This window comes from Aristolochia californica, unplaced genomic scaffold (assembly GCF_029961685.1).
Source record: "Aristolochia californica isolate CCGP_79_NKW_82.1479 unplaced genomic scaffold, dmAriCali1.0.hap1 SCAF_10, whole genome shotgun sequence".
NCBI classification, from domain to species: Eukaryota; Viridiplantae; Streptophyta; class Magnoliopsida; order Piperales; family Aristolochiaceae; genus Aristolochia; species Aristolochia californica.
Genome location: NW_027181771.1, coordinates 4,768,059 through 4,795,140, shown reverse-complemented (window position 1 = coordinate 4,795,140; position 27,082 = coordinate 4,768,059). Strand labels below are relative to the sequence as shown.

The 27,082-nt window shown below is 37.5% G+C and overlaps 1 protein-coding gene across 1 annotated transcript in view; it reads left to right on the top strand.

Annotated features, from left to right (window-relative positions):
- Positions 1-12,249: 12,249 nt before the first annotated feature.
- LOC137934304 (nardilysin-like) overlaps positions 12,250-27,082 on the top strand; it is a 68,742-nt gene continuing 53,909 nt past the window's right edge. Inside the window, exons 1-4 of the mRNA XM_068778593.1 lie at positions 12,250-12,686; positions 13,274-13,349; positions 16,287-16,333; positions 16,961-17,073. Coding sequence (XP_068634694.1) covers positions 12,381-12,686; positions 13,274-13,349; positions 16,287-16,333; positions 16,961-17,073 — 542 coding nt within the window. The 5' untranslated portion in view covers positions 12,250-12,380. The remainder of the gene's footprint in view (positions 12,687-13,273; positions 13,350-16,286; positions 16,334-16,960; positions 17,074-27,082) is intronic.

Here is a 27,082-nt window from a genome sequence, read left to right as displayed (position 1 = left end):
TCTATGGTATCATATGGGTATAAATACCCTTTAGGGAAGAAGAAAGAGAAACGTGATCTAAAGATGAGAGAATGAGAGGAGAAGAAGACGAAGGAGAGAGGTCCAAGCGAAGAGGGTTGTAACTAGGGGTGGCATCAAGCCAAGCCGAGCCCGACCCTGCTTATGTTCGAGCCGCTTGATTTAAATATTTCTAGTCAAACTTCGAGCCTCGCCTCGCCTCGAGCCTAAAATTGTTATCGAGCTCGAGCCCAACGAGTTCGAGCCGAGCTCGAGCCTCAATATACATTTAAAACTTTTCAAAAAATATATATCGAATAAAATGTATATAAAATTATGCATATATTTTACATAAAATTGGGCATGACCTTTACATAAAATTGGGCATAACCTATATATATAATACGTGTATAAGATTGGGCATAACCTCTACTTAAAATTGAGCATAATCTATATATATAATACTTGTATAAAATTCGACATGACCTCTACTTAAAATTGGGCATAATCAATATACATAATATCTGCATAAACACTCTATAAACACTCCATAAAATTGTCTATACATTCCATAAACACTGAATGAAATTGTTTATGCACTCCATAAAATAGTCTAAACACTCCATACACTGCATAACATTATCAATAAACTCCATACAATAATCAAACACAACAAAATTAAATGAAATATCACTACCAATTTACAATCACCCAAATAAAAACTATAAATCCTTTAAATAAAATCATATTACTATTAGAGACTTACTAGAAAATTACAAGAAATATTTTAAATTTTTCTTAGGAAAGTTAAATGGACCTCTTATTGTCTTTTCTAAGGAAATAAATAAAAATTAATAATTAATCTAATATATTATTATACTTATCGATAAATTTTTACTCACATAAAATGTCAAACACAAAATTGTTATAAAAATTGCCTCATGCTCAAAGTATTATATCATCAACTGTCAAATACTTATTCAAAAATTTTCTATATGGTTTTTCTAACCCATCTTGGTAAGAAAATCTTACTTAGAAAATTATATGATTTTTTTAAAAATTATTTATTATTAGAAAAATATTTTGAAAAAACATGAAGCACTAATGGTCCCTATATTTCTACTAAAAATGTCTTTTTAACATTTATTGAAAAAACTACTAATAATCTCTAGAAACGTATTTCTACTAAAATATCTTTTCAATTTCTTTAAGAGCCATGAGGAAGGGACAAAGAATTTTTTTTTTCCTTATTTATGATCTTGCACTTAGGGGTGGCTTTGAATAAATTATATATAAAATTATGCATACATTTTAAAAAAATATAATGATAGGGGAGGTTCAGGATTGAATTTCAATAATGGATTAAAATACACCAATATTAATCTTTTTTACTCCAATTGTTGTCTAGCTTGTTTTGTAATTTTTTAATCTGGCCATAATTTATTATGACCTCCTTAGTGCCCCTAGATGAAAATTTATATGCTAGGAAAAATTAAAAATATTTTTCCTATGATACATATTCCAAAAAAATCCTTTAAATAAAATCTTATTACTATTAGTGACTTATTAGAAAATTACAAGAAATATTTTAAAATTTCTTAGGAAAGTTAAATGGACCTTTTATTGTCTCTTCGAGGGAAATAAATAAAAATTAATAATCAATCTAATATATTATCATACTTATCGATAAATTTTTAATTAAATAAAATATCAAACACAAAATTGCAATGAAAATTGCTTCGTGCTAAAATTATTACATCATCAACTGTTAAATACTTATTCAAAAATTTTCTATACAGTTTTCTACCCCATCTTGGTACGAAAATCTTACTTAGAAAATTATATGATTTTTAATAAAAAAATTCTATTATAAAAATATTTAAAAAAACATGAGACACTAATAGTTTATAGAAACTTATTTCTATAAAATTTATTTTTAATTTATTTGAGAGGAAAAAGTTTTTTTTTGTTTACTTTATGATCTCGCACGTGTGAGATCAACTTCGTGTGGGGGAGGGGAGAGATTATTTCTCCCGTAATTTCTCCCCTGAACTTAGGTTCAGGTTTTCCGCAAGGCGACGCGGAGGGAAGGGGGTTACGGTGCCAAGGAGGACTTATCGTCGGGGATGACGACTGCGACGGAAGCGGCGGTGATGGAAATAGAGGCGACGACGAGGAGAGGAAGAAATCGAATGGACGGCCACAGAGGCGGCCGACGAGCAGCTGCGACGGCGGTAGAGACGACTGGCAAACAGCTGCGATGACGATAAAGGCGGCGACAATAGCCGACGGGAGGGGCTCGACGGTGACGAGGGGAGGAAAAATTTTCCCCCCCTCACTCTCGATCTCGAACGATCCGACTCACTTCGAGCCAACTCGCGAGCCGACGAACGGAACCTGGCTTCGATCGAGCTCAGCTCGTTAAGGTAAACGAGCCGATTTCAGTGCTCGAGCTCAGCTCGAGATTGATAGATAACGAATCAAATCGAACCGGTACCAAGCAGAACTCGAGCCGTTCACGAGCCGGCTCACTTCGAAGCCACCCCTAGTTGTAACATTGGTATTCTTCTATCATCATTTTACAAAAACAAATTTTTATAGTGATTCTAAATTCTCATGAGACGGCAGGCCACATCGAACACCCTGTAGCCAAGCGTCTTATTGGCTTCTGATATTGACCCCATCTAATCTTAGTCTCTCCGCATCCACCGTGTTTCTGTTGGGTTCAATTTTCCCTATTCCCATCCCTCACCGAAAGTCTGACGACTCAGAAAGCCGAATCTTGTAGGCTAAGGGAAGCAATCTAGGGTTCCGTTCCTCGAGAAATATACAGAATGGCAGCCGGATCGGGCCTCTTCAAATTCCTCCGTCCGTCGATTCGGCTTCAATCGACTGACATATCGGCGGCAGTCACTTGGGGCGTCGCTGGCGTAACCGGTGCTCTTTGGCTGATCCAGGTACCCTACATATCGCATTGGACCTGTTCCCATATGTGGAAATTTCTTGCTCGTAGAAACGATTGATTTTTATTGTGGTTTCTGGATTGCTTGTGTCAATTTTTTTCTGCTGGTGAATCTGGTTGTATGATTTTCCGTTCATCATTGTTTTTATTTGTGTTTACGTGCACGCATCTTTTGCTGGAGGGACCGGCGTTGTGGTCCTTTAGCGGCTTTGCGAAAAACGTGTTCGGCTGGTGGTAATTTATTGACTTCTAATCTTTCTCTCGAGTAAACATTTTGGAATTTGTTGGCTTCTGTTTCATTTGGTTGTTGTTTTCCCTTTAATTTGGTTGTGAGACGGAGTTCAGAAAGGATGCTATGATTTCTTTGGGTGCTCTGTTTTATAGTTTGAGGGATGTGTGCTTCATGAACCATTCCGATATGCGACTTCATTATCCAATCCAACTAGTAATTATTTAATCATTTCTGACATGACTTACGAGCCATGTGTAATTTCTGGCATCTGCTTTGCCATGTAGTAGTATTTATGCTTTTATGGTAAAGCAATATTTATTGCTAAATTGATATGAAAGGGCCAAAGCTCACAGGGATCTGTGGCCATGGTTTACATTTGAATAAGGAAGATATAATGTCTTGAGATGCTGTATTATGATTTGAGCAATATTTGCTTTTTCTGTAGTAATTGCGAACCCTGCTTACTAGGTACTTTGAACATTGAAAAAAAACGAGAATTGGGAGGAAAATAGAAGAGAAAGGAGGAGAAAAAGAGACCTGGGAGAGCTGCCTCGGAGAATGTGCCAGAAAAGCACGTCTCCCCTATTTTTAATCAGGGTTTAAGGGATATTTTACAAAACAATAGAAATGCCCTTCGATACTCAAAATTACATATATCCTAAAATACATGTCTAAATTGAATGAAAATTGAACCATAGATAAAATAAGACATTGTCTGTCTAGTAGTCACAATATAAGAGAAAGATGTAATGTAAAAAATGATAAAAATACCTCTGAACTGATATTTTAGCACTCCTCCTCAAGTTGGACAGTAGATATCAATCAATCCCATTTTGTCATTAATGGATACATGTTTATGTCTTCCCAAAGGCTTGGTAAATATATCTCCCAATTGGTATGAAGATTTCACATAAGGAGTTATCACCTTCCCTGCATAATTGCATCTCTAATGAAGTGGCAGTCAACCTCTAAATGTTTAGTTCTCTCATGGAATGCATGGTTGCTAGCAATAAAAATAGCCGCCTGGTTATCACAATTCATAATCATAGGGTCAAGTAACTAAGAGCCAAATTCAAGCTGAACAAACTTAATCCACATAAGGTCACTAATTGTGTGAGTCATTGTTCGATACTTGACTTCTACACTAAATCTAGCCACAATTGTTTGTTTTTTACCTTTCCAGCTTACCAGGTTACTTCCAACAAAACAACAATAGCCTAATGTGGAATGTTTATCCATCTTATACCCACCATAATCGGCATAGAATATCCAAGTACATCAACTTTTCCATTTTGAGTCTACTCTTCGAGGTGCACCCTTCAAATACTTTAAAATCCTCTAAGCAACTTCTAAATGTATTTCTTGAGGATTTTCCATGAATTGACTCACAATTCCCACGACAAAAGAGATATCCAAGCTTATAACTGTAGCATAAATTAGTTTACCTACTAACTATTGGTAGTGAGTTCTATCTTTGAGTGTAGGATCCTAGGTGTCATATAGATTATGATTAACTCCCATGGGAGTGTCTATAGGTTTAACACCTAATAAACCATACTCATGTAGCATATCCAGTATATGTTTTCTTTAAGAAAGAACAATACCTTGCTTGCTATGAGCAACTTCAATGCCAATGAGGTACTTGAGAAAGCCCAAAATTCTTTTAAGATCATCTACTTCAATGCCAATGTGTGACCAAATATTGTTTCACTTCTATAATACCATTAAGATCATCGCCTACAACCAAACTCACTAAACTAGTCTTCCTTTTAAGTAGGAACATGAAATGATGACAATGGCTCTTATAAAACCCAAACTATAGTGCCACAACATTGAGCTTTTCAATCCAGGTCTGTGGACTATGTTTATGTCTATATATAGACTTCTCCAGCTTACATACCTTTTTTGTCTCCCCCTGAGCAACATACTCAGGAGGTTGCTCTGTATACACTTCCTCATGTAGAACACTATACAGAAAGGCATTCTTCACATCAAGTTGGAAGAGGCGCCAAACCTTCTTAACAACCACAGAGATTGAGATACATATTGAAGTAAGTCGGGCCACATGAAAGAATGTCTCAAAGACATCAACACCAAAAGTTTGAGATTAAGATATGTACCAAAGTAAGTCGGGTTCACAGGAGAGAATATCTCAAAGACATCAATACCAAAAGTTTGTTTATATCCATTTGACACCAATTGTACTTTGTATTGTTCAGTAGAGCCATCAACATTATATTTGATAGTATAAACCCAACGACACCCCCACAATAGTTGCTCCTGCAGGTGGTTCATATAGACACCATATCTCTTGAGACATTAAAGCACTCATCTCATCATTCATAACTTGTTTTCATTTTAGAGAGCTCAAGGCTTCCTGCACTGAACGAGGTGCATAGGCAAAGGACAATGACAAAGTGAAAGACTTGAAGGATGAAGACAAAAAATCAAGAGAAACATATTTTGAGATCAGATGAGAAGTACAAGATTGTTTATCGTTCCATAGACTAATGAGCAAGTCCAAATCAGAGACAACAAGATCTACAAGCAATGAGGAAGTTGGTGGATCATGAGAAGATAGCTTTGTAGAGGTAACTATTGGAGGCACTACAAGAGCATAAGAACGACGACTGTAAATATAGAGAAATTTTGAATTACTCAATGAAGTTGGTACATTCAAAATTGCAACAAAAACATGATTGTTTAGAGGAGACTTAGGTGAGATAGGAAGCGTAATAGAGGATGCAAAATATGGAGTTTGTTCAAAGAAGGTCACATTAGTTGACACATATGTCTTCTGTCGAATAGGATCATAACATTTTTACCATTTTTGTTGACACGAATATCCCAGAAAGACACATTTGACAGACCGAGGTGACAATTTATCAATCTAAGTTCTAAGCATATGAACAAAACAAGTACATCTAAAAGCACGAGGAATCACATCAAACAATTTACAATTCGGCTTTAAAAAATGAAAAGGAACTTGACCACTCAAAACAGATGAGGACATACGATTAATCAAGTAGCACGAAGCTAAATTGCATCCCCCCAAAAGGATTTAGAAACATTCATTTGCTACAATAGTGTCCTTGTAACCTCAAGGAGATGTCTGTTTTTATGTTCAACCACCCCATTTTGTTGTGGTGTATAAGGGCAAGACATTTGATGGGTAATACATGAGAAGTACAAAACACTGAAAATTTATGATTAAAATATTCTGAACCATTGTCAATGCGAAGCACATGAACACAAATACCAAATTGATTCTTTACTACATCAAAAAAAAATTAGGAATATATCAAATACATTGGACTTCTTTCGTAGGAGATACACCCAAGTTACTCTATTGAAAACCTCAATAAACAACACAAAATACTTAAAACTAAATTGACTAGGAATCTAACACAGATCCCACACATAAGAGTGAACTAATTCAAACAATTTGGTCTTTCAACTTGAGCTAACTGAGAAACTGGAGCGACGATGTTTTCCTAGTTGACAGGACTCGCAATCAAATGAAATATTGACTAGCAAAGAAGGAAAGGACTGACGCAGCCTAACTGGTGATGGATGTTCCAAGCGCAAATGCCACAAGTAAGAAGAATTTGTAATACTGAGTGCCACAACTCGAGAAACTGATACATTATCCAGCATGTAGAGCCCTCCCTTCTTATGTCATGAACCAATCGTCCTCTTCGTCTCCATGTCCTGGAAAACACAGAAAGTAGGATAAAATGTTACTTAATACTTTAAAGATTTAGTAATATGACTCATAGACAAGAGATTAATTGGAAACTTTGAAGCAAATAAAACAAAATTTAAGGGCATTTGTGGAGTAATGTGAACTATACCCTTTGGTGGATCCATCAGCTAAAGTAATTTGACCATATGAATGAGACGGTTTAATGGACTAAAATAAGGAGAGCATACCTCACATATGTGTAGAGGCTCCTGAATCAATGATCTAAGAGAGAGAATGAGACACATTTAATACAATCATACCTGTACTAGCCATTGTGGCACTCGCTAAGAAAGGAGGAGCCTTAGTAGTCTGAGTAGCAGTAAATAGAGCCGTTAGCTGGCCCTGTTGTTGTCCTAATTGCTGAATTTCCTCATGAGATCCTGTGTGTGTGGAGGCGTGTCTTATTTAAGACTATAGAGTTGGTCCAAGTAGGCTTACCAAATATTTCCTAGCATTTATCAAAAATATGATTAGTTCTACCACAATGAAGACATTTTCGATCGCCCAGATCATTCCGCCCACAACCACATGTAGAGAAAGAGCGACCTCTATCTCTATTGTTATCACCACAAAGTGACCATCAAGCTTACCTGGAGAAGATTGGATGTTAAGAGCAACTGCTTTTGAGAGAGCTCCACCAGACTCATTCTTGTTTACTATTGCACATTCAGCCCGAAGATCTTTATTAAAGACTTGTTTGAGGGTAGTGAAATCCTCATTGGCCAATAGCTGGACTCGAATAACATCATACTTAGGCCCGAAATCATAAAAAAAATGGGCTACTTGAATCTAATTTCTTTCTTACGAATTTCTTCAATATTCATAGTAAAAAGATGGGATGTACTAATCTCTTGTAGTACCCCTCTCATCTTAGTGAAACAATTAATCTATCACTGGTCTACTTCCATGTTTCATATTAAAATATTTCACATATAACTTATAGATCCTTGACAAATTATTTTCTTGAGATAAAATGGAGGCCAAGGTAGTCCACATTGCCTTAGCAATACTGCAACTCAAAATCTGGTCACTAAACGTGGACTCCATATTGTTGACTAACTAGGTCGATACTAAATTATCTTATGCCACCCAATCTTCAGTAATATGTACAGGGGGGTCATCTGTTATATATTTGGCCATTCTCGTGGCTCTCAAATACATCAAAACTGATCTAGACCAGTTCACATAACTCGATTCATTCAACTGGATCGTAGTTATCTGTATAGGCTGAGAGAATTTCACATCTAAGCTTAGTAGTCTTCTAGACAACAACTTGTGTGCTAGAATCAGCCATCAAATATGACAAACCTTCTCAATTCAGTACAATAGAGTGTCAATCAAGCAAAAGAGAACACTTGCTTGCACAGTCAAGTGGATCCAACAACGAAATCAATTAGGGCAATTCAACACTCAATTTCAAAGCAATAGTGATCAACTTCAGCAATTAAGATAATAAATTGATGAAAGAATGACCTAATTGCAACAAATCAGGATGACATAGGCCATATGAATGATGATGTAAGCATTAGGGTTAACGATGCAGGCAGATTTTAAGAATTTATTCTAATTGGGATTATCGAACATCTCTAAATTTCAATAATCAATAAAATAAAAGCAATAACTATTAACCAAGAGGCTATGGTAGACAGAGAAAGGAAAAAATTGAAATTTTTACCCTACCGGTCTATAAAACTTGGAAGAACCTTCAAGGTGATAGCTGAAAATGGAGAGAAGGTCCACAAAATTGAAGAAAACAAGCCCAAGATGTGTGTTACTACTCTGATACCATGAAAAATATGAGATTTGGGAAGAAGTAGAGGAGAAAAGGAGACCTGGGAGAAGAGCAGCATTGGAGAGGAGAATCTTGGGTTGCGGCCCGAGGAGAGGTTAGAGAAAAACACTTGTAAGTGTCTGTGATTTATCTTGTAAACTGTTTCATCTTCATAGTGGGTTACTACAGCGGCGGAAGACAGGACGTAGTTTCACCTTGAGGCGAACCTGTATAAATCTTGTTGTTTGTTCTCGTGCTTGTTTTTCTTTTCTTCCACAATTATTTTTATTGCTCTCGTTAGTTTGGAATTAGGACGTCTAATTCCTAACAAAAAAACACGTCTCCCCTCTTTTTAATCAAGGTTTAAATGATAATTTACAAAAGGGCAAAAATGCCCCTCAATACTTAAATACATATCTTGTAAAATACATGTCTAAATTGAATGAAAATTGAACCATAGATAAAATGAGACATTGTCTATCTAACAATCATACTACAAGAGAAAAATGTAATTAGAAAATGACCAAAATACCCCTGAACTGGTATTTTAACTAACATTAATGAGAGATTGTAGCAGAGCTATGTGGGATCTGATTTTATTTTTGGTAAAATAATGGTTGACAACTTATGTGGTTTTGGTGACAGCATTAAAATAAGCAAGATAACCTTAAATATAATGAGGAGATGAAAAACAAATAGGTAAGGAGCTAGAAAACAGGTGCAAAGAATTATTCTGATGGCTCCTATCATCTTGAGGACGTTACACTGTATGTTATTTTCTCATAAAACATCTTTAATTATTGCCTTGCATATATGTTCATAAAGATCATTCTTCTAGGCAATTATTTAGATGTCATTTTGTTGGCATTTAGGAGCCGGGTTTGAAGGATCTGGAGTTTGACACTCAAGAGTTCTGTTCTAGACTCGTTTCACAGTTCTTCTAAATTTTAAATGTTTGAAAATAGTAAACTCATATCAATTTCAATTTGAATAGGCTGAATAGTTTAAGATGCACTAGAATACCTAAGCAAAAGCTTTATTGCAGAAAGTAAGTCAATTCCTTTATCTTGGCTTCTTGATTGACCTAGTACGTCAGACCAAATGCTGACATAAATAGGTAACAGTCTCTAAATGATTTGCCTTGGCAGTTTAGGCTCCAACATGATTGAGAATAGAGACATGAAAGGAAGTTTGGCTTTTCTAGTCTTAGGTTTTGAATGAGTACTACTATTTAGCTATTCCTACTAATAAGCTTCAATATAGGTTTACTTTATAATCCTATTTCATTATCATGTCTTAGTGCAGAATTCATGTGAGAAAGCATTTGTAGTTAGCTAGTCATATTTGTTGTTGCTGGTGATCTTCTTATCTTCTTTTCATCATGCTATAATAAGAAGCTATTGGCAAGTATTATCAATTTGCAGATGGGTTGTGAGTTCATGATGTGAGATTCTTGGCTTGAATCTCATGGGGTGGGGTAGATTGTGTACATAACAAATATAGACAAAGTTTTTGGTTATAACATCCAATTCCTAGTGGTGTAAAATAACATAGATATAGTTTTTTAAGATTTTTGCGAAGGCAGAGAGATCGTTGTTGGGCATTATTCAATTTTCTGGTGTCATTGCCTATTTGTGGTTGTAGACATGTTATAGACAATTTTGAGGCACCTTTGACTTTTGATACAAATGATGCATCTTTTCTGGAAAATCTTTAGTTGATCTAATTTGCCAATAAAAAAAGTGTTTGTTTGTTCTGAAAGAACAAAGACGAAGAATAAGATGAGGAAATGAAAGAAGAGGTGCATTTAAATTTCTTTTGCAGAACTAGCCAGTGCTGGCTAACATCTGTAATTTCGCATGTTAGGTGTTGCAGAGAATCTGTACATATTGTGTTTCTCTCTTCCAGAGGATGTATATATCATTCTAAAATATTCTGTTTTTGTTCTACTACATTTGATTTTCTCTTAAGGATCTAATCTTCTTTTGTAATCTTATTGTGCAGCCATTTGATTGGTTGAAGAAGCAAATTTTTGAGAAACCTGCTGAAGAGTAGAAAAGCTTTTTTTCCAAATGCTCTCAAGTAACAACTGGATAAGATGGCTACGCATTTCAGTCTTCCTGCTGTGATGAATTCACAAACCAGATCTTTCTAAATAATAAAAACCATGGTTTCCATTTTCATCCTTGACAACGTTGATTTTTGGCGACTTTCCATTTATTTTGCTAAGCTTTTGTTACAACTTAAGTTGAGAAATGAAGAAATGGATTTGTATTTATGGTGTTTTTCATGATACGTTTTTGGCTCTTGGTCTTTGAGCTTGTTGCTATCAAAATTAAAAGGCTCATATATCAAAGTACGGCCCTTCTATGTGCCTTTCCACTTTAGCCAACAATCAGTCGAGCACGTACATACAAAGATTTTATAGTGAATAGCTTAATGTGCTTAGCACATGCCAAAGCCAATTCCATGTGGGAGGAAATTAAAGATTTTGGGGACAAAATATGATATGTTGAAAGTATATATTTGTATTCAAAGTAATATGCACAAGCCATCAACAAACATACTAAGTACAAACTCATACTTTAATTAAAATGCTTGTATAGTGATAAAAGGGAAATGAGCTTTAGAATCTTGAAATCTCTAACAATCAAATAATACTTGGAAAGGTTTGTGGCTGCTATGCTGATCTCTTGACCTCAAAAACCCAGAAACAGCGGAAAATAAGGCTCTCCAACACTCTGTCGATCTAGTAACCTTTGGATCGACCCAAATAATTACATTAGCTTATTGCAATTTATCATGTCTGAGTCAAATAATTCCAATGGGCAAAAACACCAAGTATTTGAGTGACTCTTTTCCCTTTTTAAAAAATGATAAAAACTCAATGAAAAGTTTTATTTTAGTTGGTGAACTTTGATAGAGATAACGGATAATACTTATCTATAATCTCAAAAATAACTCTTATCTTGTATGATAAGAGTTATCAAATATTTTTTCTGTATTTTACATTCATGAAGACAGGTATTTATAACTTATAAATAGATTAAATTACATGAGAAGAGTTTGGGATTTGTTATCTCTATCATACATGATAAGAATTATCTTTGAGATTAAGAACAAGTATTATCCAAGTGTAGAAGGCATATGTTGGTCGGTCTTCTATAATTCACTCCCCTTTTCTTCAATTTGGGCAAATTGTTGGCCAAATGAGCACTTACAAATGTTTACTCTCTCATGTCCATTTAAATGGTGTTAGTCTGGTTTGATGGTCTTCTTGGCTGAATCTATTTCTTCGTTTTTCTTTGATGGTAAGCCATTTAGATAACTGAGCAAATAGACCTTCATGGAGGCTTTTTTTTTTTTCTTTCTCATATCTCTAATTCGAATACCACATTTACAAAAAAAATGAGCTTCCCAAAAATATTTACAATTAATTCCTATTAAAAACAATTCTAGATAAATTACCCCTTTACTTTCGAATTAGTATATTAAGAGCAAATGGTCTGTCGCCTACTTGTCCGGCATACCGGAAAGTGGGAGTATCGGTAGGTCTTCAAGATCAAGGTCCAGGCAAATTGTATTTATATCCAAATAGCGGGGCGGGCAGCAATAGCGGCACGAAACTCTGAACTCCACTCCACATATTCCCTCCTACGCAACAAAGTTGAGGATGGGCGGCTGTTCTCCAGACGATGTCGTGATTAAATCTCCAACAGACCGTCGTCTATACAGAGTTATTCAACTTCCAAACTGTCTTACTGCGCTTCTCATTCACGACCCGGAAATACTACGGGCCGGATTGGCTGGAGATCCTGAAGTGGAGGATGATAATAATGAAGGGCAAGCAGACGTAGAAAATAGTGGAAGTGAAGACGAAGATGATAATGAAGGAGAGGAGAGTGAAGGAGGGGAAGAGGAAGAAGGGGAAGAGGAAGATGGGGAAGAGGAAGAAAACGGATCGGCCCCTACTAAAAAGGTATCTTTTTATTATGATTTGAAGAACTGTATAATGTAGGGAATGTTTCTCTAAAAGCTTTGCTTTTCATGGTTAAACTTGAGTCCCGATCAGCGATTCGTGACGGAACTTGATGTTTGCTTCTGTATTGCTTCTTATCCATTTATTCCCATGAACTTCCTTTGCTCCTTCCTTTCCCTGGATAGTTGGCCCTCTTTGAAACTCCATTCCGATAGTATAATCTCCTTGTACTTTCTTCGTGCTTTTGTTGTTTGTCTCCAGTTTATTTTCCTCTTCATGTTCTTCTTTCTCAGTCAGATTCTCCTTGTCCTCTTTCCTTCTTGATAATCACCTCGTTTAGAGAGTTGTTCTCGTGGAGAAGCCATAACACTGAAAAAAATTATCTTGTCTGTTGAAGAAAGCAAACGGCAACGGAACAAACTGTTTGTTGAAGTCTTTAATGCTTCTTGATTCAGACAAGGACAGCTACCAAATATCGACATCATGTGATATTTGATGTCGATGACAAGTCCGGGGTGCTGATGTCAACTCTTTTCCATTTGTTATTTTTTCGTTTACATAATATTAAATTATTATACCTTTTACAGGCAGCAGCAGCAATGTGTGTTGGAGTAGGCAGCTTTCTCGACCCAGTTGAGGCGCAAGGCCTTGCCCACTTCTTAGGTATGTTATGATACCTCTGTTCTTTCATTTTAATTAAATATGTTAAGATTGTTAGGCCACATATATTTTGGTTGCCCTAGTTTTCACCTGGTATTTGGGGGTGCCGTCATTAATGTGATTGGCTATCATGAGTTGCGGGAGAGTGTGTGCGATTTCTCTTGTAAACTACTTCATTATCATAGTGAATTATTGCAGCGGCGGAAGAACAGGACATAGCAAACTTGTATAAATATTGTGTGTTCGTGCTTGATTATTTCTTCTTCTGCGATTATTATTGCTTTCGATAGTATTGAATTAGGGTCTCTAATTCCTAACACTTAGGTCTGTTGTAAACTCTTTGTTTTTTCATTTTAATTAAATATGTTAAGCCTGATAAGATGTTACCATTTCAACTGAAGAAATCCATTTAATGTTCTTCAATCTTAAAAAAAATGGTATCTTCTTCAAGCTTGTTTCTTGGATTCCATTTTACTGTGACACATCCATTTTGCTTAATAATGTGTTTAGATGTTTGATGGAGGGCCTTAGATTGTGTATTGTTCCTCTGTAATCTCTCTCTCTCTTTATATCTATTTACACACACACATATATATATATACACACACACACACACACACACACACACACGCACACAACCCTCTCTTACCAAATTTTTTCATAACTTTGTTGATTTTTCTCTAACTATAGAAAATTTGGGCTCAGTTACTCTTAAAATACTCTATATAAAACCAACCACGACATTCTTAAAACGTAAACATTTTATTTTATTGTTCTCTAATATTTTTTAGGTATTGGATTTTTCTTTTAGAGTCTGAACTCTTCACTTTCATCTTCTTTCAACCAATCTCTACACTCAAGGAACCTATTATCCAGTTATCAATTCACATATCATAGGTGTATTTAAATTTAAGTTGTGATAATTAAGATAAAGATAACATGTAAAACACTAAGATATAATTGTTTTGTCTCCCATCCCTTAGACAGGTGCCATTGCTTGTAAGTTTATAATAATACAGTAATTAAATAAATACCTGCAATCACCAAACAGAAATGAAACAACACTCACACACTTTCTCTATTCTTGGACACTCTCCCTCCTGTTGGTGTATATAGGTCATAGATGCCTAGTTGGCACATTCACTATTTTTTGGGAATGATGAGAATTTCAGTATGAGACGAGAAGAATATATAAAGAAGGACAGGTTCAAAATGGAGCCTGACTTAGCATAATTACAAAAATGAAGCTAAAGATTGCAATTTGTAAAAATCAACTGGGAATAAAACTCGCATTTTAAGATCCTATAACGAACACCCTGTTGAGCCAAGGAGTTTGTGATGGAGTTTGCTCTAAGAACATTTTGAAGGGATATTTCGACATATAGAAGTAACCTTATAAACATTTGAAGGGATATGTTGACAGATAACAGCCAAGATTTTATAGTCTTGAACAACCCCATTCGTCCAACCAAAATCAAACTCTTAACACCCATAGAAACATGAAATCTTGGCATGTGAGTGAAGACAGACTTGAGGTGAATGATGGATTTCCAAAGACTAGGAACTTGAGAGGTGATCCTATCTAATGGCGACCAGAGTGGACTGAGTAGTTATACTTAATTAAACCATTTGAGCTTGCTACACACTTTTGTATACTATTTTGAAGCTATCTTTAGGGAAAATATCTGCAAATTCAAACTCGACCTTGGTGGGCATGTTCTGGGCAACCTAGGACTTGCTTGTTTTGGTGGCATATTCAGATTGCACGAGGGGATTGTGCTTGCCTCTTACAATGGATCCCTAGAGTACTAGCTCTACCACAACTGAAATCTAGACTCTTCATAATGGCATCATCCTCTTTTAATCTACTTTATCTTTGGGTTTTGAAGGTGATTAAAGTTTTATTGAATTTATGGAAAAGAGAAATAATTTATTGACCTGTTGTAATTTGAGTAAATTGGGCTTCTATTTATATTAGAGCAAATACATAGAATCATAATGAAATTAAACTACCCAAGTCCCAATTACACCCAAATTAGAATTTCTAACCATAATCAAAGTAAACAACTACTTGAAAGATAAATCTTAGAATAATTAAACAACTCTTAACAAAGTGAAATTCTGGTTCTCCCCCTTAGATATTCTGGTTAATAAAATTTGATTACTAGAACATGTGAAATTCTTCATTGTATGCTACCTCTTACTTGTACTTTTTCTACTTCTCCCCTTCAAGATGGGGATCACCATTTTCTTTGTTAAGAGGCCCAACTTGCATAAAATAAATGTAAGAGAAGAAAAATCACCCCTAGCTGACCGATAAAACTCCAAACATCAGTTTGAAAAGGTTGCTAAAATTTAAAGGCAGACCAGCTCAATTTTAGGGCAATAAAAAGTCTATTCATTTTGTAGGGGTAGCTAAAAAATACTACTTGGGTAAAAATTATAAAAAAATGATTTAAGTTAGATGTTAGGTGCACCCTTGCTTTTTGTAGATAATGGGTGTGTAGACATTGTTTCGAAGTGATAAAAACAAAATATGATAAATGGAAGAAGTACTAGTGGAACACAAAGATAGTAGGACTCATACTTCCAAATAAAAAGGAGGCACTCATCAAATCAATAAATTAACGAGTGTGGCCAGTCTTGACACAAAGAAAAGGGATAAAATAACTTAGAAGACCAGATTTCTATCATGTCTTTTGAAATTTTGCGGCTTGCATTTGGTGGTAATACTCTACTATCTCAATTTTTAGAAATTGTGATTTATGTTCAAATGATTGTCTAAATTTTATTGTTGTTTGTCTGCATGATGCAACTTCCTCTTCTACCAGGCTTGACTAATGGGTAATATTGACTGCTGGAGTTAGTATATGATAGCTCTATTGTAATTTGACATTCATGACTTAATGTTGCCGCCTGATCTTTTTGGTTGTGTCACAGAACACATGCTTTTCATGGGGAGTTCTGAATTTCCGGATGAGAATGAGGTCTGTGTAATTTGCTTATGGAAGGTTTTTTCCCTCTAAAGCTACTACATGCATTCATGCTGAGAAGTCTCATTTATTTTACAAATATATCAATTTGATTTTTATTTGCAAGTACTGTTGGTTCTGAGTTGGTTAACTCGCTGAACAGTGCTAGCATTGGTTGTTGTTATGATCCGGAAGTGGGTGAACCCTTTCAAATAGCTCTTTTAGTTGTTCACAGTTCTGCTTAACGGATGTCAAATGACATTTTGTGGTTCATAACCCAGCATGAGCTGTTGTTATGATCCGGAAGTGGGTGAACCCTTTCAAATAGCTCTTTTATTTGTTCACAGTTCTGCTTAATGGATGTCAAATGACATTTTGTGGTTCATAATCCAGCATGAGCTGTATTAACGTTGGTATTACAGTCATTTAGTTCATTGTAGTTTCTGGGTGTTTCTCATGCTTGATCAAAGTTTTTGGTTTAGCTTTATGATATAAAGTTAAATTTTTTTCTTCTTCTTCTGTTTATTTATTTATTTTGTTGTTCACAAAGAAAGATGAAGCAGCAATCAAGATTTTCTTTGTACTATATTGGTCAATTTGTTCTGGCTAACTGGCACATTCTGTTTTTGCTTACTCTTCTAGTATGATAGTTACTTGTCCAAGCATGGGGGATCATCAAATGCCTATACAGAAACGGAGTATACTTGCTACTATTTTGAAGTTAATCGAGAATATCTCAAGGGTGCCTTAGACAGGTAATTCTATAAAGATGATTCATATATCAACAGGCATGGATATGATGCAGTGATTAGTTTGAACTTATTTTTCTCATGTTACATTATTCTAATTATTTCCTATTTGAAATTGGACAAGGACAAAAATCTGATTGTTGTTCTGATGTCAATACCCTCTTTTAATTTTAGGATGGGAATTGGCAAATACCCTTGATCCCCAAGTGCACCGCAAAAATGGTCCCTATGATTAGGATGTCAGAGGTGGTTTCGGTCCACCTCTCTTGATTAGGTTGACTTTCCACACTTAAACGACTAGTCTTTTAGGTTGTATTGGCCAACCTCTTGACATTGGGAGTTCTGGGTCACGCCATGTCCCGTGTTCGAATCCCGTGAGAGGCGGTAGAGAATGGGCGGGGTGGTTGTTAGAGTGGTTCCGTCCACTCTTGTGAGCAGTGGCTTTCCGCACTTAACCGACTAGTCTTTTAGGTTGCATTGGCCAGCCTCTTGACATGGTATCAGAGCCAGGTCCGGCACGTCTCGCCTTCGAATCCCGCGGGGAGCGGTAAGGGGCGGGGTGGGTGTCAGAGGTGGTTCCGGTCCACCTCTCTTGATTAGGTTGGCTTTTCACACTTAAACGACTAGTCTTTTAGGTTGTATTGGCTACATGATAGACTTGTTGATGCAACCCAAGAAAAAAAGTCTGAAGTAGTTTTATTTTACATTTTTTTCTGAATGACGAATGAATAAAATTAAAAAAGATAAACTCGTGTGTACAACAATAAGTTGAAAATTTTACACATTATCTATAAATGGGCATCAGTTTCCTGCATATTGTTAAAACACCAATACAGGGTATTTTGGTAATTTTACAACCACATATTGGTTTCATCAGATTACAGCATGATAGGCTATGTGTCAGAACCTTATAGTTCAAGTATCATCTAATTCTGATTTGTGTTATGTGAGTTAAAAGAGTTTTTGTAAGTCGGGGTAATTTTGTCCAACTATGTAAAATTTCGTCCCTATAAACTCTATTTTTCCTATTTTTTTTAAAAATATCCTCTCAAGTTTGTTATTTTTATGGGATTAGAGTAGTAGAAGACAATCTTGGGCAGTTTTTGTTACTGATCTTCATTCTATTTCCATGCTGATCAACCCTATTGCAACTTCATCAACCAATTTCTGGACTGGTAGGGTAAAGGACAGATTTTTTCTTCTTTACTCTCTGCCTTAACCATTTGGTTGATGACTTCTGTTGCTAATTGAGCAGTTATCATGATTTACTGCCCATGAAGGTTCCCTAATAGAAGCCTAGCTTCATTCCTACCTGCACAACCTACCCAGTGCCTATGTCATATCTTTTTTGCCTACATCAACTTGTATGGTGTTGGTTGAATTGAATTTCCTCAAAATTAATCATTGATTTGAAGGTTGTGTGCTATTTTTTTGAGAAGAAAGTGTGAATGTATTACTAAAGAAAGATTACAAACCATGAAGCTATAAAGACATTTCCTCCACAACAAGATATTGGAGGGAAATGCCCTTTTTCGCTTGAACATCGGCTAAATGATTAGCCGATCTTGGAACATGTTTCCACGTACATTGTAAAGCAGAAATTAACTTACAGATTTCATCAAATAACTCCCAATGACGCCAAGGTGGTTTGGATGACTTTGTGCACCATAATGACTTGAGAATCTCCTTCAACTAAGAGAACACCTTCCTTTTTTTCCTTAAAAAGTTTTAGACCGTTGTACAGTCCATATAACTCCGCACAAGTAGAGTCAGAAATACCAATTGAGCCCACATATGTGAAGAGAAGATTAGCGTTTTCATCGTGAATTACACCGCCATATCCAGCAGGACCCGGACATCCCAAAGCACTTCCATCAAAATTTAACTTAAAATGCCCAGGAGGGGGTTTAGACCATTCAACCATTTCAGGGGCTTTTGCCGGATAAGACATACTTGCAAAATTTCGCCAGTTTCCTCGTATGTTTGCCCCCTTTAAATTGCAGAATTCTTTTCGAAGGTGAACCCAAGAGGTTACTTGACCGATAATTTGATCACAAAATTTTCTGGGGGAGAGCTTTCTGATTGAATTTTCGATTATTCCTTTCTTTCCATAAATTCCATGCAATGTGCCCAACACAACAAGAGATTAAAATTTTTCCCAACTTCGGGAGATGAGCGCTGACCAAAGTGAGGATTGTGTTATGTAAATCATGTGATGGGCAATATAAGATTCCGATTTTATCCATCAGTTCGGTCCAGGTTTTATGAGCATATTCACAATGCAAAAGGGTGTGGTTTGCTGTTTCAGGAGACGTATTGCAAAATGGGCATTCTGAATTAGGAACATTAGTGCCACGTCTTTGTAACGCGTCAGCGGTTAAGATTTTTTTGCGGCATATCGTCCAGATAAAGAACTTTACTCGAGGAGGGATAGATAGTGACCATGCAAAGGCAGCAGGATGTGCTGTATGGGGAGTCGGGTACGAGATTATATGATGGTACGCAAAAGTTGTAGAGAACATACCTTGTTTGTTCGGCGTCCAGATGAGTGAATCGGGAGAGCTTTTTAGTGTCACATCAGAGAGCAGTTTGACCAGGTTAGTGGCTTCTAGAGCTTCAGAATCATTCAACGCTCTCCTGAGATGTAGATTCCAGTCACCCGAAGACTGCCAAGGGTCAGAAACCATCGTGTTTCGAGATCTTGATAGTTTTTTTTTTTTGAAAAAGGTGAATATATTACTGAGAGAAAAAATACAAACCATACTAAACAGGACCTTCCTCCACAACAAGCTGTTGGAGAAAAACACCTGTTTTAGCCCGACTATCCGCCAAGTGATTTGCGGATCTAGGAATATAATTCCACTTGCATTGTATTTGGGAAATTAATGTACATATATCATCAAAAAGATCCCAATGCCGCCATGGGGGTTTGCATGTCTTCTTACACTATTTGATAACAACTTGTGAATCGCCTTTGACAAATAAAGGTCTTTCCATTCTCTGATGAAACAACTTCAGGCCATTGAACAACCCAGATAACTTGGCAGTTGTTGAGTTTGATATGCCGAGTGGCCCGCAAAAAGAGACGAGCAATTTTCATTTGTCGTCATGGATAACCCCCCCATATCCTGCTCACCCCGGACAACCTAACGTACTTCCGTCAAAGTTTAGTTTAAAAAATCCAGTCGGAGGAAGAGACCAAGTCTCCATAGTCGGAGGGCGGGGGGGATCGGACAATTTTGCAACAAGATCCCAATTCTCGCGAAGAATGATCCCTCCAAGACTTTTGAATTCTTTTCTCATCCGAATCCAAGAGATGACTTGCCCCACAATCTGATTGCAGAGAATGTAGTTAGGAAGAGATTTGTTATTAAACCTTCTATTATTCCGTTCTTTCCAAAGGCCCCAGATAATGTGACCGACGCTGCAGGAGATTAATAACTTTCCAATTTTAGGGAGATTAACTTAGTAATCGTGTGGATTGTAGAAACGAGATTTTGGGATGAGCAATAATGCAAGCCAATTTTGTTGATGAGATTTGTCCATACCGAGTGCGCATAATTACAATGCAGAAGTACATGATCCGCAGTTTCAGTGGAGGACATGCAGAACGGGCAAAGATGATCCAAAACGTGCGTTCCCCACGAATTAGCGCATCTGATGTTAGGAATTTTTTTTGGCATGCAGTCCAGATAAAGAATTTTGCACTCGGGGGTACGTGTAGGGACCACGCAATGGCTGATGGGTGACAGGATTGAGCATGGGGGGGGGGGGGGGGGGTAGAAGAGCTTTACAGGCAGATGAAACAGAAAACGTACCTTTGGGACAAAGTGTCCATATCAGGGTGTCTGGGCCATTTTTGACACGGGCTGAAGATAGACTCGTAATGAGTTCGGCGGTTTCAAAAGTTTCTGCTTCTATCAGCTCTCTACGGAGATTTAGGTTCCAATCACAAGAATTTTGTCCAACAATAGAAATATAAGCCTCCTTGTTTCTGGCGAGAGAGTAGATTTGACCATAGCAAGAGTTTAGACTAGCCTGACCTATCCACCAATCTGTCCAAAACCTTGTCCTACTTCCAGATCCAATATAACACTTGACAATGTTTTTGAAGACAGGCAACAACTTTGCTATTTTTTTCTAGATAGGAGATAATATGTTATACCTTCCTCCTTCAGTCCACCATCCCAAGAACTTATCTGCTTTACTCGCCACCATGTTTCGCCAAACCAGAGACGGGGTCATGTTAAATTTCCAGATCCATTTCAAAAGCAGAGCCGAGTTTGTTGTTGCAGTGTCGCGAATTCCAAGGCCACCCTCAGCAAAAGGTTTACATATGTCAACCCATTTTACAAGACTGTTTTTTTTCACCTTTTTGCCCACCCCATAAAAATCTTCTTTTTAAAAACTCTATTCTCTTCCTTACAGAGGTTGGGCATTAGTACAATGATAAAAAGTAAGATGGAATACCATGTAAACATGACTTAATTAGAGTGAGTTTACTAGCTTTAGACAAAAACTTCCCTTTCCAGGAAGCGAGCCTACCTTCAAGCCGTTCAATGACTGGGTGCCAAGAAGATTTTGTGGGTAATATAGTAGAAAGGGGGAGACCCAAATACGTACCCGGAGAGGAGGCAACTTTACAACCCAAATAGTTTGCCATGGAATTAAGAACCAACGGATCAATATTGAAACCCAGAATGGAAGATTTAGCCCAACTTACCTTCTGCCCAGAAGACAACTCAAAGAGGTTTAATAGAGCTTTCAAGTGGAATACTTGAGAAAGTGAACCTTCTCCAAAAAATATAGTATCATCAGCATATTGCAATAGAGGAATGTCCTGGTCAGAATCAGTCGAGATAGGCTTAAGCCAACCAGTTCGTTTGGCAAATCCGACCATAGAAGCAAGATGTTCCCCCATGAGAGTGAACAGAAATGGGGATAGTGGGTCGCCTTGTCTTATTCCTCTAGTAGCTTTGAAATATCCGCAAGGGGACCCGTTTACTAGAACAGAATAATGTGGGGAAGAAATGCAACTCCTCATCCAGAATTTCCATCGAGTCCCAAAACCCATTCTATCTAAACGATAATCAGTTAGCTTCCAATTTACTCTGTCAAAGGCCTTTTCAAAATCTATTTTTAGGACGAATCTTGGCTGTTTTGATTTTTTGAAAGTGTCTAAGAGCTCGCGGGCAGCCATGGTAGAATCTAGAATATTTCTGTCTCAGATAAAAGCACTTTGGCAGGGGCTAATAATTTTAGGGAGGTGGGTCCGACGGCGGTTAGCCAGCAGACGGTCTATGATTTTATAGTAGCTTGTGGTCAGACTTATAAGTCTAAAATCCTGAGGATGATTGGCAAGAGATTCTTTTGGGATAAGGGCAATAAAAGAAGCACCTATTGCCTTATGGGTGATGCCGACTTGGTGAAAATTTTGGACGAACGCATAAACATCTGATTTAATAGTATCCCAATACTTATGATAAAACTCACCATTAAACCCATCCGGGCCAGAGGCTTTATCCTTCGGGAGCCCCATAGCAGCCAGTTCAACATCTTCTATGCTGAATGGCTTTTCTAAGTTTGCAGCTTCGGACAAGGAGATTCTCTGGTAATCGAGTTGATGCAATTTCGGCCGATTGAAATGTTCTTCAGCGTACAGTTCTGAGAAAAACTTCACAAAGAGATTAAAGATAGAGGGGCTATCCGTTATCACTTGGTCTCCATGAGAGATGGAAGTGATACAGTTAACCCTCCTTTTGGCTGAGGCAATGGCATGGAAAAATTTTGTATTTCCATCCCCTTGGCCATCCAGCGAAATCTTGCTTGTTGTTTCCAACGAACAGTTTCGCAACATAGTTGATATAGCCGTTGATGACTATCCTTTAAACAACTTGAGCCAATCCACCAGTCCGTCCAGAATAGAGTTTCGTTTCCACACCCGATGTAGCATTTGACGGCATACTTGAAGGTAGGTAAGAATTTGGCGTTTTTCTTCCAAACAGGATATAAGTTATAAAGTCTTCCCCGTCCATCCACCAGCCATTGACTGTTCCGGATTTTATTTTCACCATTTAGCGCCACAGCAGAGTGGGTTGCATGTTGAATTTCCAAATCCACTTCAACAGCAAGGCCTTGTTTGTCGTAGCAATGTCCCGAATCCCGAGGCCCCCCATTATAATTGGTTTTCAAATATCTCCCCATTTTACAAGATTATACTTTCTTTCCCGATTTGGCCCGTCCCATAAGAATCTTCTTTTTTAAAGCTCTATTCTATCCCGAATAGACGCAGGACAATGATACAGAGATAAAAAATAGGATGTAATACCATTTAGGCAAGATTTGATAAGAACCAACTTACCAGCTTTGTATAAGAAATTCCGTTTCCATGAGGCGAGATGCTTATCGAGACTCTCAACAACCGGGGACCAGGAGTTCTTTGAAGGCAATAGTGAAGTCATAGGTAGGCCCAGATATGTGCTTGGAAAGGACGCAACCTTACACCCCAGATAAGTTGCCATCGAATTGAGAATAGAGGGTTCAATATTAAATCCAAAAATTGAAGTTTTTTGCCAGCTAAATTCAAAGATGTTCAATACTGCTTTCATGTGTGTGACTTGTCTCATGGACCCTTCTCCAAAAAGGATAGTATCATCAGCATATTGTAAACTGGGAATGTCTTGGTTCGGGTCTACAGAAACAAGATTTAGCCATCCCGATCGTTTTGCACAGCGGATCATGGAGGTAAGGTATTCTCTTACGAGAGTAAAAATGAATGGAGATAGAGGGTCTCCTTGTCTTATCCCCCTAGAAGCTTTGAAATAACCTCGAGGTTTATCATTTACCAGGACAAAATAAGAAGGAGAGGAAATACAACTCCTCATCCAAAATTTCCGTCTTGTACCAAAACCCATACGATCAAAAAGATAGTCAACAAATTTTCAGTCAACCCAGTCAAAAGCTTTCTCAAAATCAATTTTCAGAAACCTTGGAAGAGATGATTTTTTTAAAGAATCAAGGAGTTCATGAGCAGTAAGAGAAGAGTCCAGGATGTTTCTGTCTCGGAGAAAAGCACTTTGACAAGGATTAATTACCTTGGAAAGGACTGCTTTCAACCTATTAGCCAAGAGACGCCCAATAATTTTATACGAACTGGAAGTGAGGCTTATGGGACGAAAATCTTTGGGTAACTCCGAATTTGTTTTTTTGGGAATAAGAGCAATAAAAGATGCACGGATCCCAGAATGGGTTATACCCACTTGGTGAAAATTGTGAATGAAGGTACATCGTTTTTTAACAAGTCCCAAAAATAGTGGTAAAACTCACCATTAAAACCATCTGGTCCGGGGGCTTTATCTTTAGGTAGACCAAGGACAGCCCGTTCAATTTCTTCTGATGAGAATGGTTTTTCAAGATCTACAGCGTCTTCAAATGAGATACACTTGAAATCGAGCTGATGAAGTTTTGGTCTTCGAAACAGACTTCTGAGTATTGTTCTGTGACGTACTTCACCAAAAGATTAGAAATGGAGTCACTATCCGTAACCACTTGTTCTCCATTACAGAGAGCAGTGATATGGTTAGTCCTCTTGGCCGAGGTGATGGAATGAAAAAACTTTGTATTTCCATCTCCCTCGGCCATCCATCGAAATCTAGAACGTTGTTTCCAACGAACAAACTTAGAACGAAGAAACTTCAGATATTCAAAATTTAAATTATTTCTAACCAATAAATCAGAAGGAGAGATTAACCTTTGTTCCTCCGGTAGATCTAGCTCAGAGATGCGGCGGCGAATCGATTCTTTCTGGGAAGCAACAAAAATTCGGTGATTTTTTTCCCACAGTCTGGTCTTTGTCTTAAGGGCTTTGAGTTTCAGAGGGAGGCCCAGCCTGGGTTTGGATGATTTTCCTGCTCGAGCCACCACATTTTGAAGGAAGGAATGAAGGCCTCGGTTAACAGCCAGGCATTCTCAAACCGAAAAGGAGATCTTTCCCACGTAACTGGATGAGTATTGAGTTGGATAGGCCAATGGTCAGATCCGATTTTATTCAAGACTTGGCCAGAGACGTTGGGGAAGAGGAGGCTCCATTTGTTGACAAAGAATCGGTCCAGTTTAGAAAAAATAGGGGGGTTCTGGCAATTTGTCCAGGTGAACTTTTTTCCCTAGAGGGGACTTTCGGAGAGAGCAAGACTGTTAATAAAATTAGAAAAAGCTCTCATGGTTGAAGAGGTTCGGGAGGCAGGAGGGCTTTTGTCTGAGCAAAGGAGTGTCGCATTGAAATCTCCTCCAAGAAGCCAAGGGAGGTCCCATAACTGGACAAGTTGGAAGATTTCCTCCCAAAAAGCCGCCCGGTCACAGCAACGAGTAGGTCCATAGATGCCGGCTAGCGCCCAAGATGTTCCAAGGTTGTGATCGAGAAGTTGGAGACCAATTGAGTATTGTCCCGGTACTACGGATATAGCATCAGAAGCATTTGGATCCCAGATGACAATTATGCCTCCGGAATGTCCAATTGCATCCACATTGGCCCACACAGGATTGGTGTCATACCATAAATCACATACAATTGAATAATAAAAAAACTGCAGCTTAGTTTCAAGAAGAATAGCAATTTTAGGTTTAACATCAAAAAGCGTTGCTCTGATGAGGGCTCGCTTAGACAGAGAGCCGAGTCCTCTGACATTCCAAGATAGAACAATCATGTAGATCGGGAGGTATTGATATTCTGCGCCGCCAAGCCAGCTTCGGGGTAGCCCGAACAGAAGATGTTTGCATGCTTCGTCATTTTCGAAAATTCCTCCCATGGGAAGTCTTGTTCTTGCTCCAGTAGAAACAGTAGAAGATCATCCCACAGAGTGGGAGTTAAGGCCATGGATGGGGTAGGTTGTGTGTGCTATTGTTCATTGAATTGTTATCTGGGTGCGGTGATTTTGCAATTTTGAATTGTGGGGCCCACTTGACTTGTGTAGGATGAAATTGTATGTGGTAATTGATTCTTTGGATTAACGAGTCTCAATTTGGTTTGAATTGTAGTCTATTTGAAAATCTAAATGGTAGAATACAACAAACATGTTGCTGTCCTTAAACCTCTTGAGAGTTCAGACAGTAAAATTCATCAAAAAAAAAAGTTCAGACAGTAAACACTCAAACCTACTTCAATTAAGTTGAATAGATCCAATTATGTGAATTGGTCAAGGTTTGTCCTTATGTTTTTAAAGACCAAAAGGATGACTAAATATATCAGAGATAATCCTTCTACTCCTATAACTGAAGATTGGGTGGCTAAAGATAATCAAGTTATGACTTGGTTGGTGAACAACATGAAATCATGCTTTAGTGACCAGATCTTGAACTGTGGGCAACCAAGGAAATGTGGACTACATTTATCTCAGGAAAACAATCTGTCTTGAATTTATGAGTTATATGTTTGATATTTCAACATGCAGATGGGTGACAGATCAGTCACTGATTACTCTATAGATTGTTCTACAGGAAATCAACACTTATCATCCTTTCATGCTGAATGTGGATGATATTCGAAAAGAGAAAATGAGATTCGGGTTGCTAGGTTTTTAGATGGATTGAGATCCGATTCATGCTATTAGGGCACAATTGCTGGTCATGATGATATGACTACACTCGAGCGAACTTTTAATAGAGTTCTTCGAGTAAAAGGAGTAGTGGTAGGTAAACCTAAGAAGGATACTTGACTTTCTAATGCGACCACACTCAACCTCCACTCATCATTCAGTAAGTCTGAGGCTAGGGGCCGTGGGAGAAATAGTAGAAGCTGAGGTTGAGATTCCTCTACTCGAGGCCGTGATTGAGGTGATAGAGGGGATTAGAAATGTAGTCATTGTGATCGCATAAACCATTTTTCTGATAATTTCTAGGAGAAATTTAGCTAGCTTGCGTGGGAAACTCTACTATGACTAGTAGAGACATTACATACATGGGTCCTCAAGAGGAGGTTCAACCGTTACTACAAAGCATTCTTCAATTGACTACCACTCCT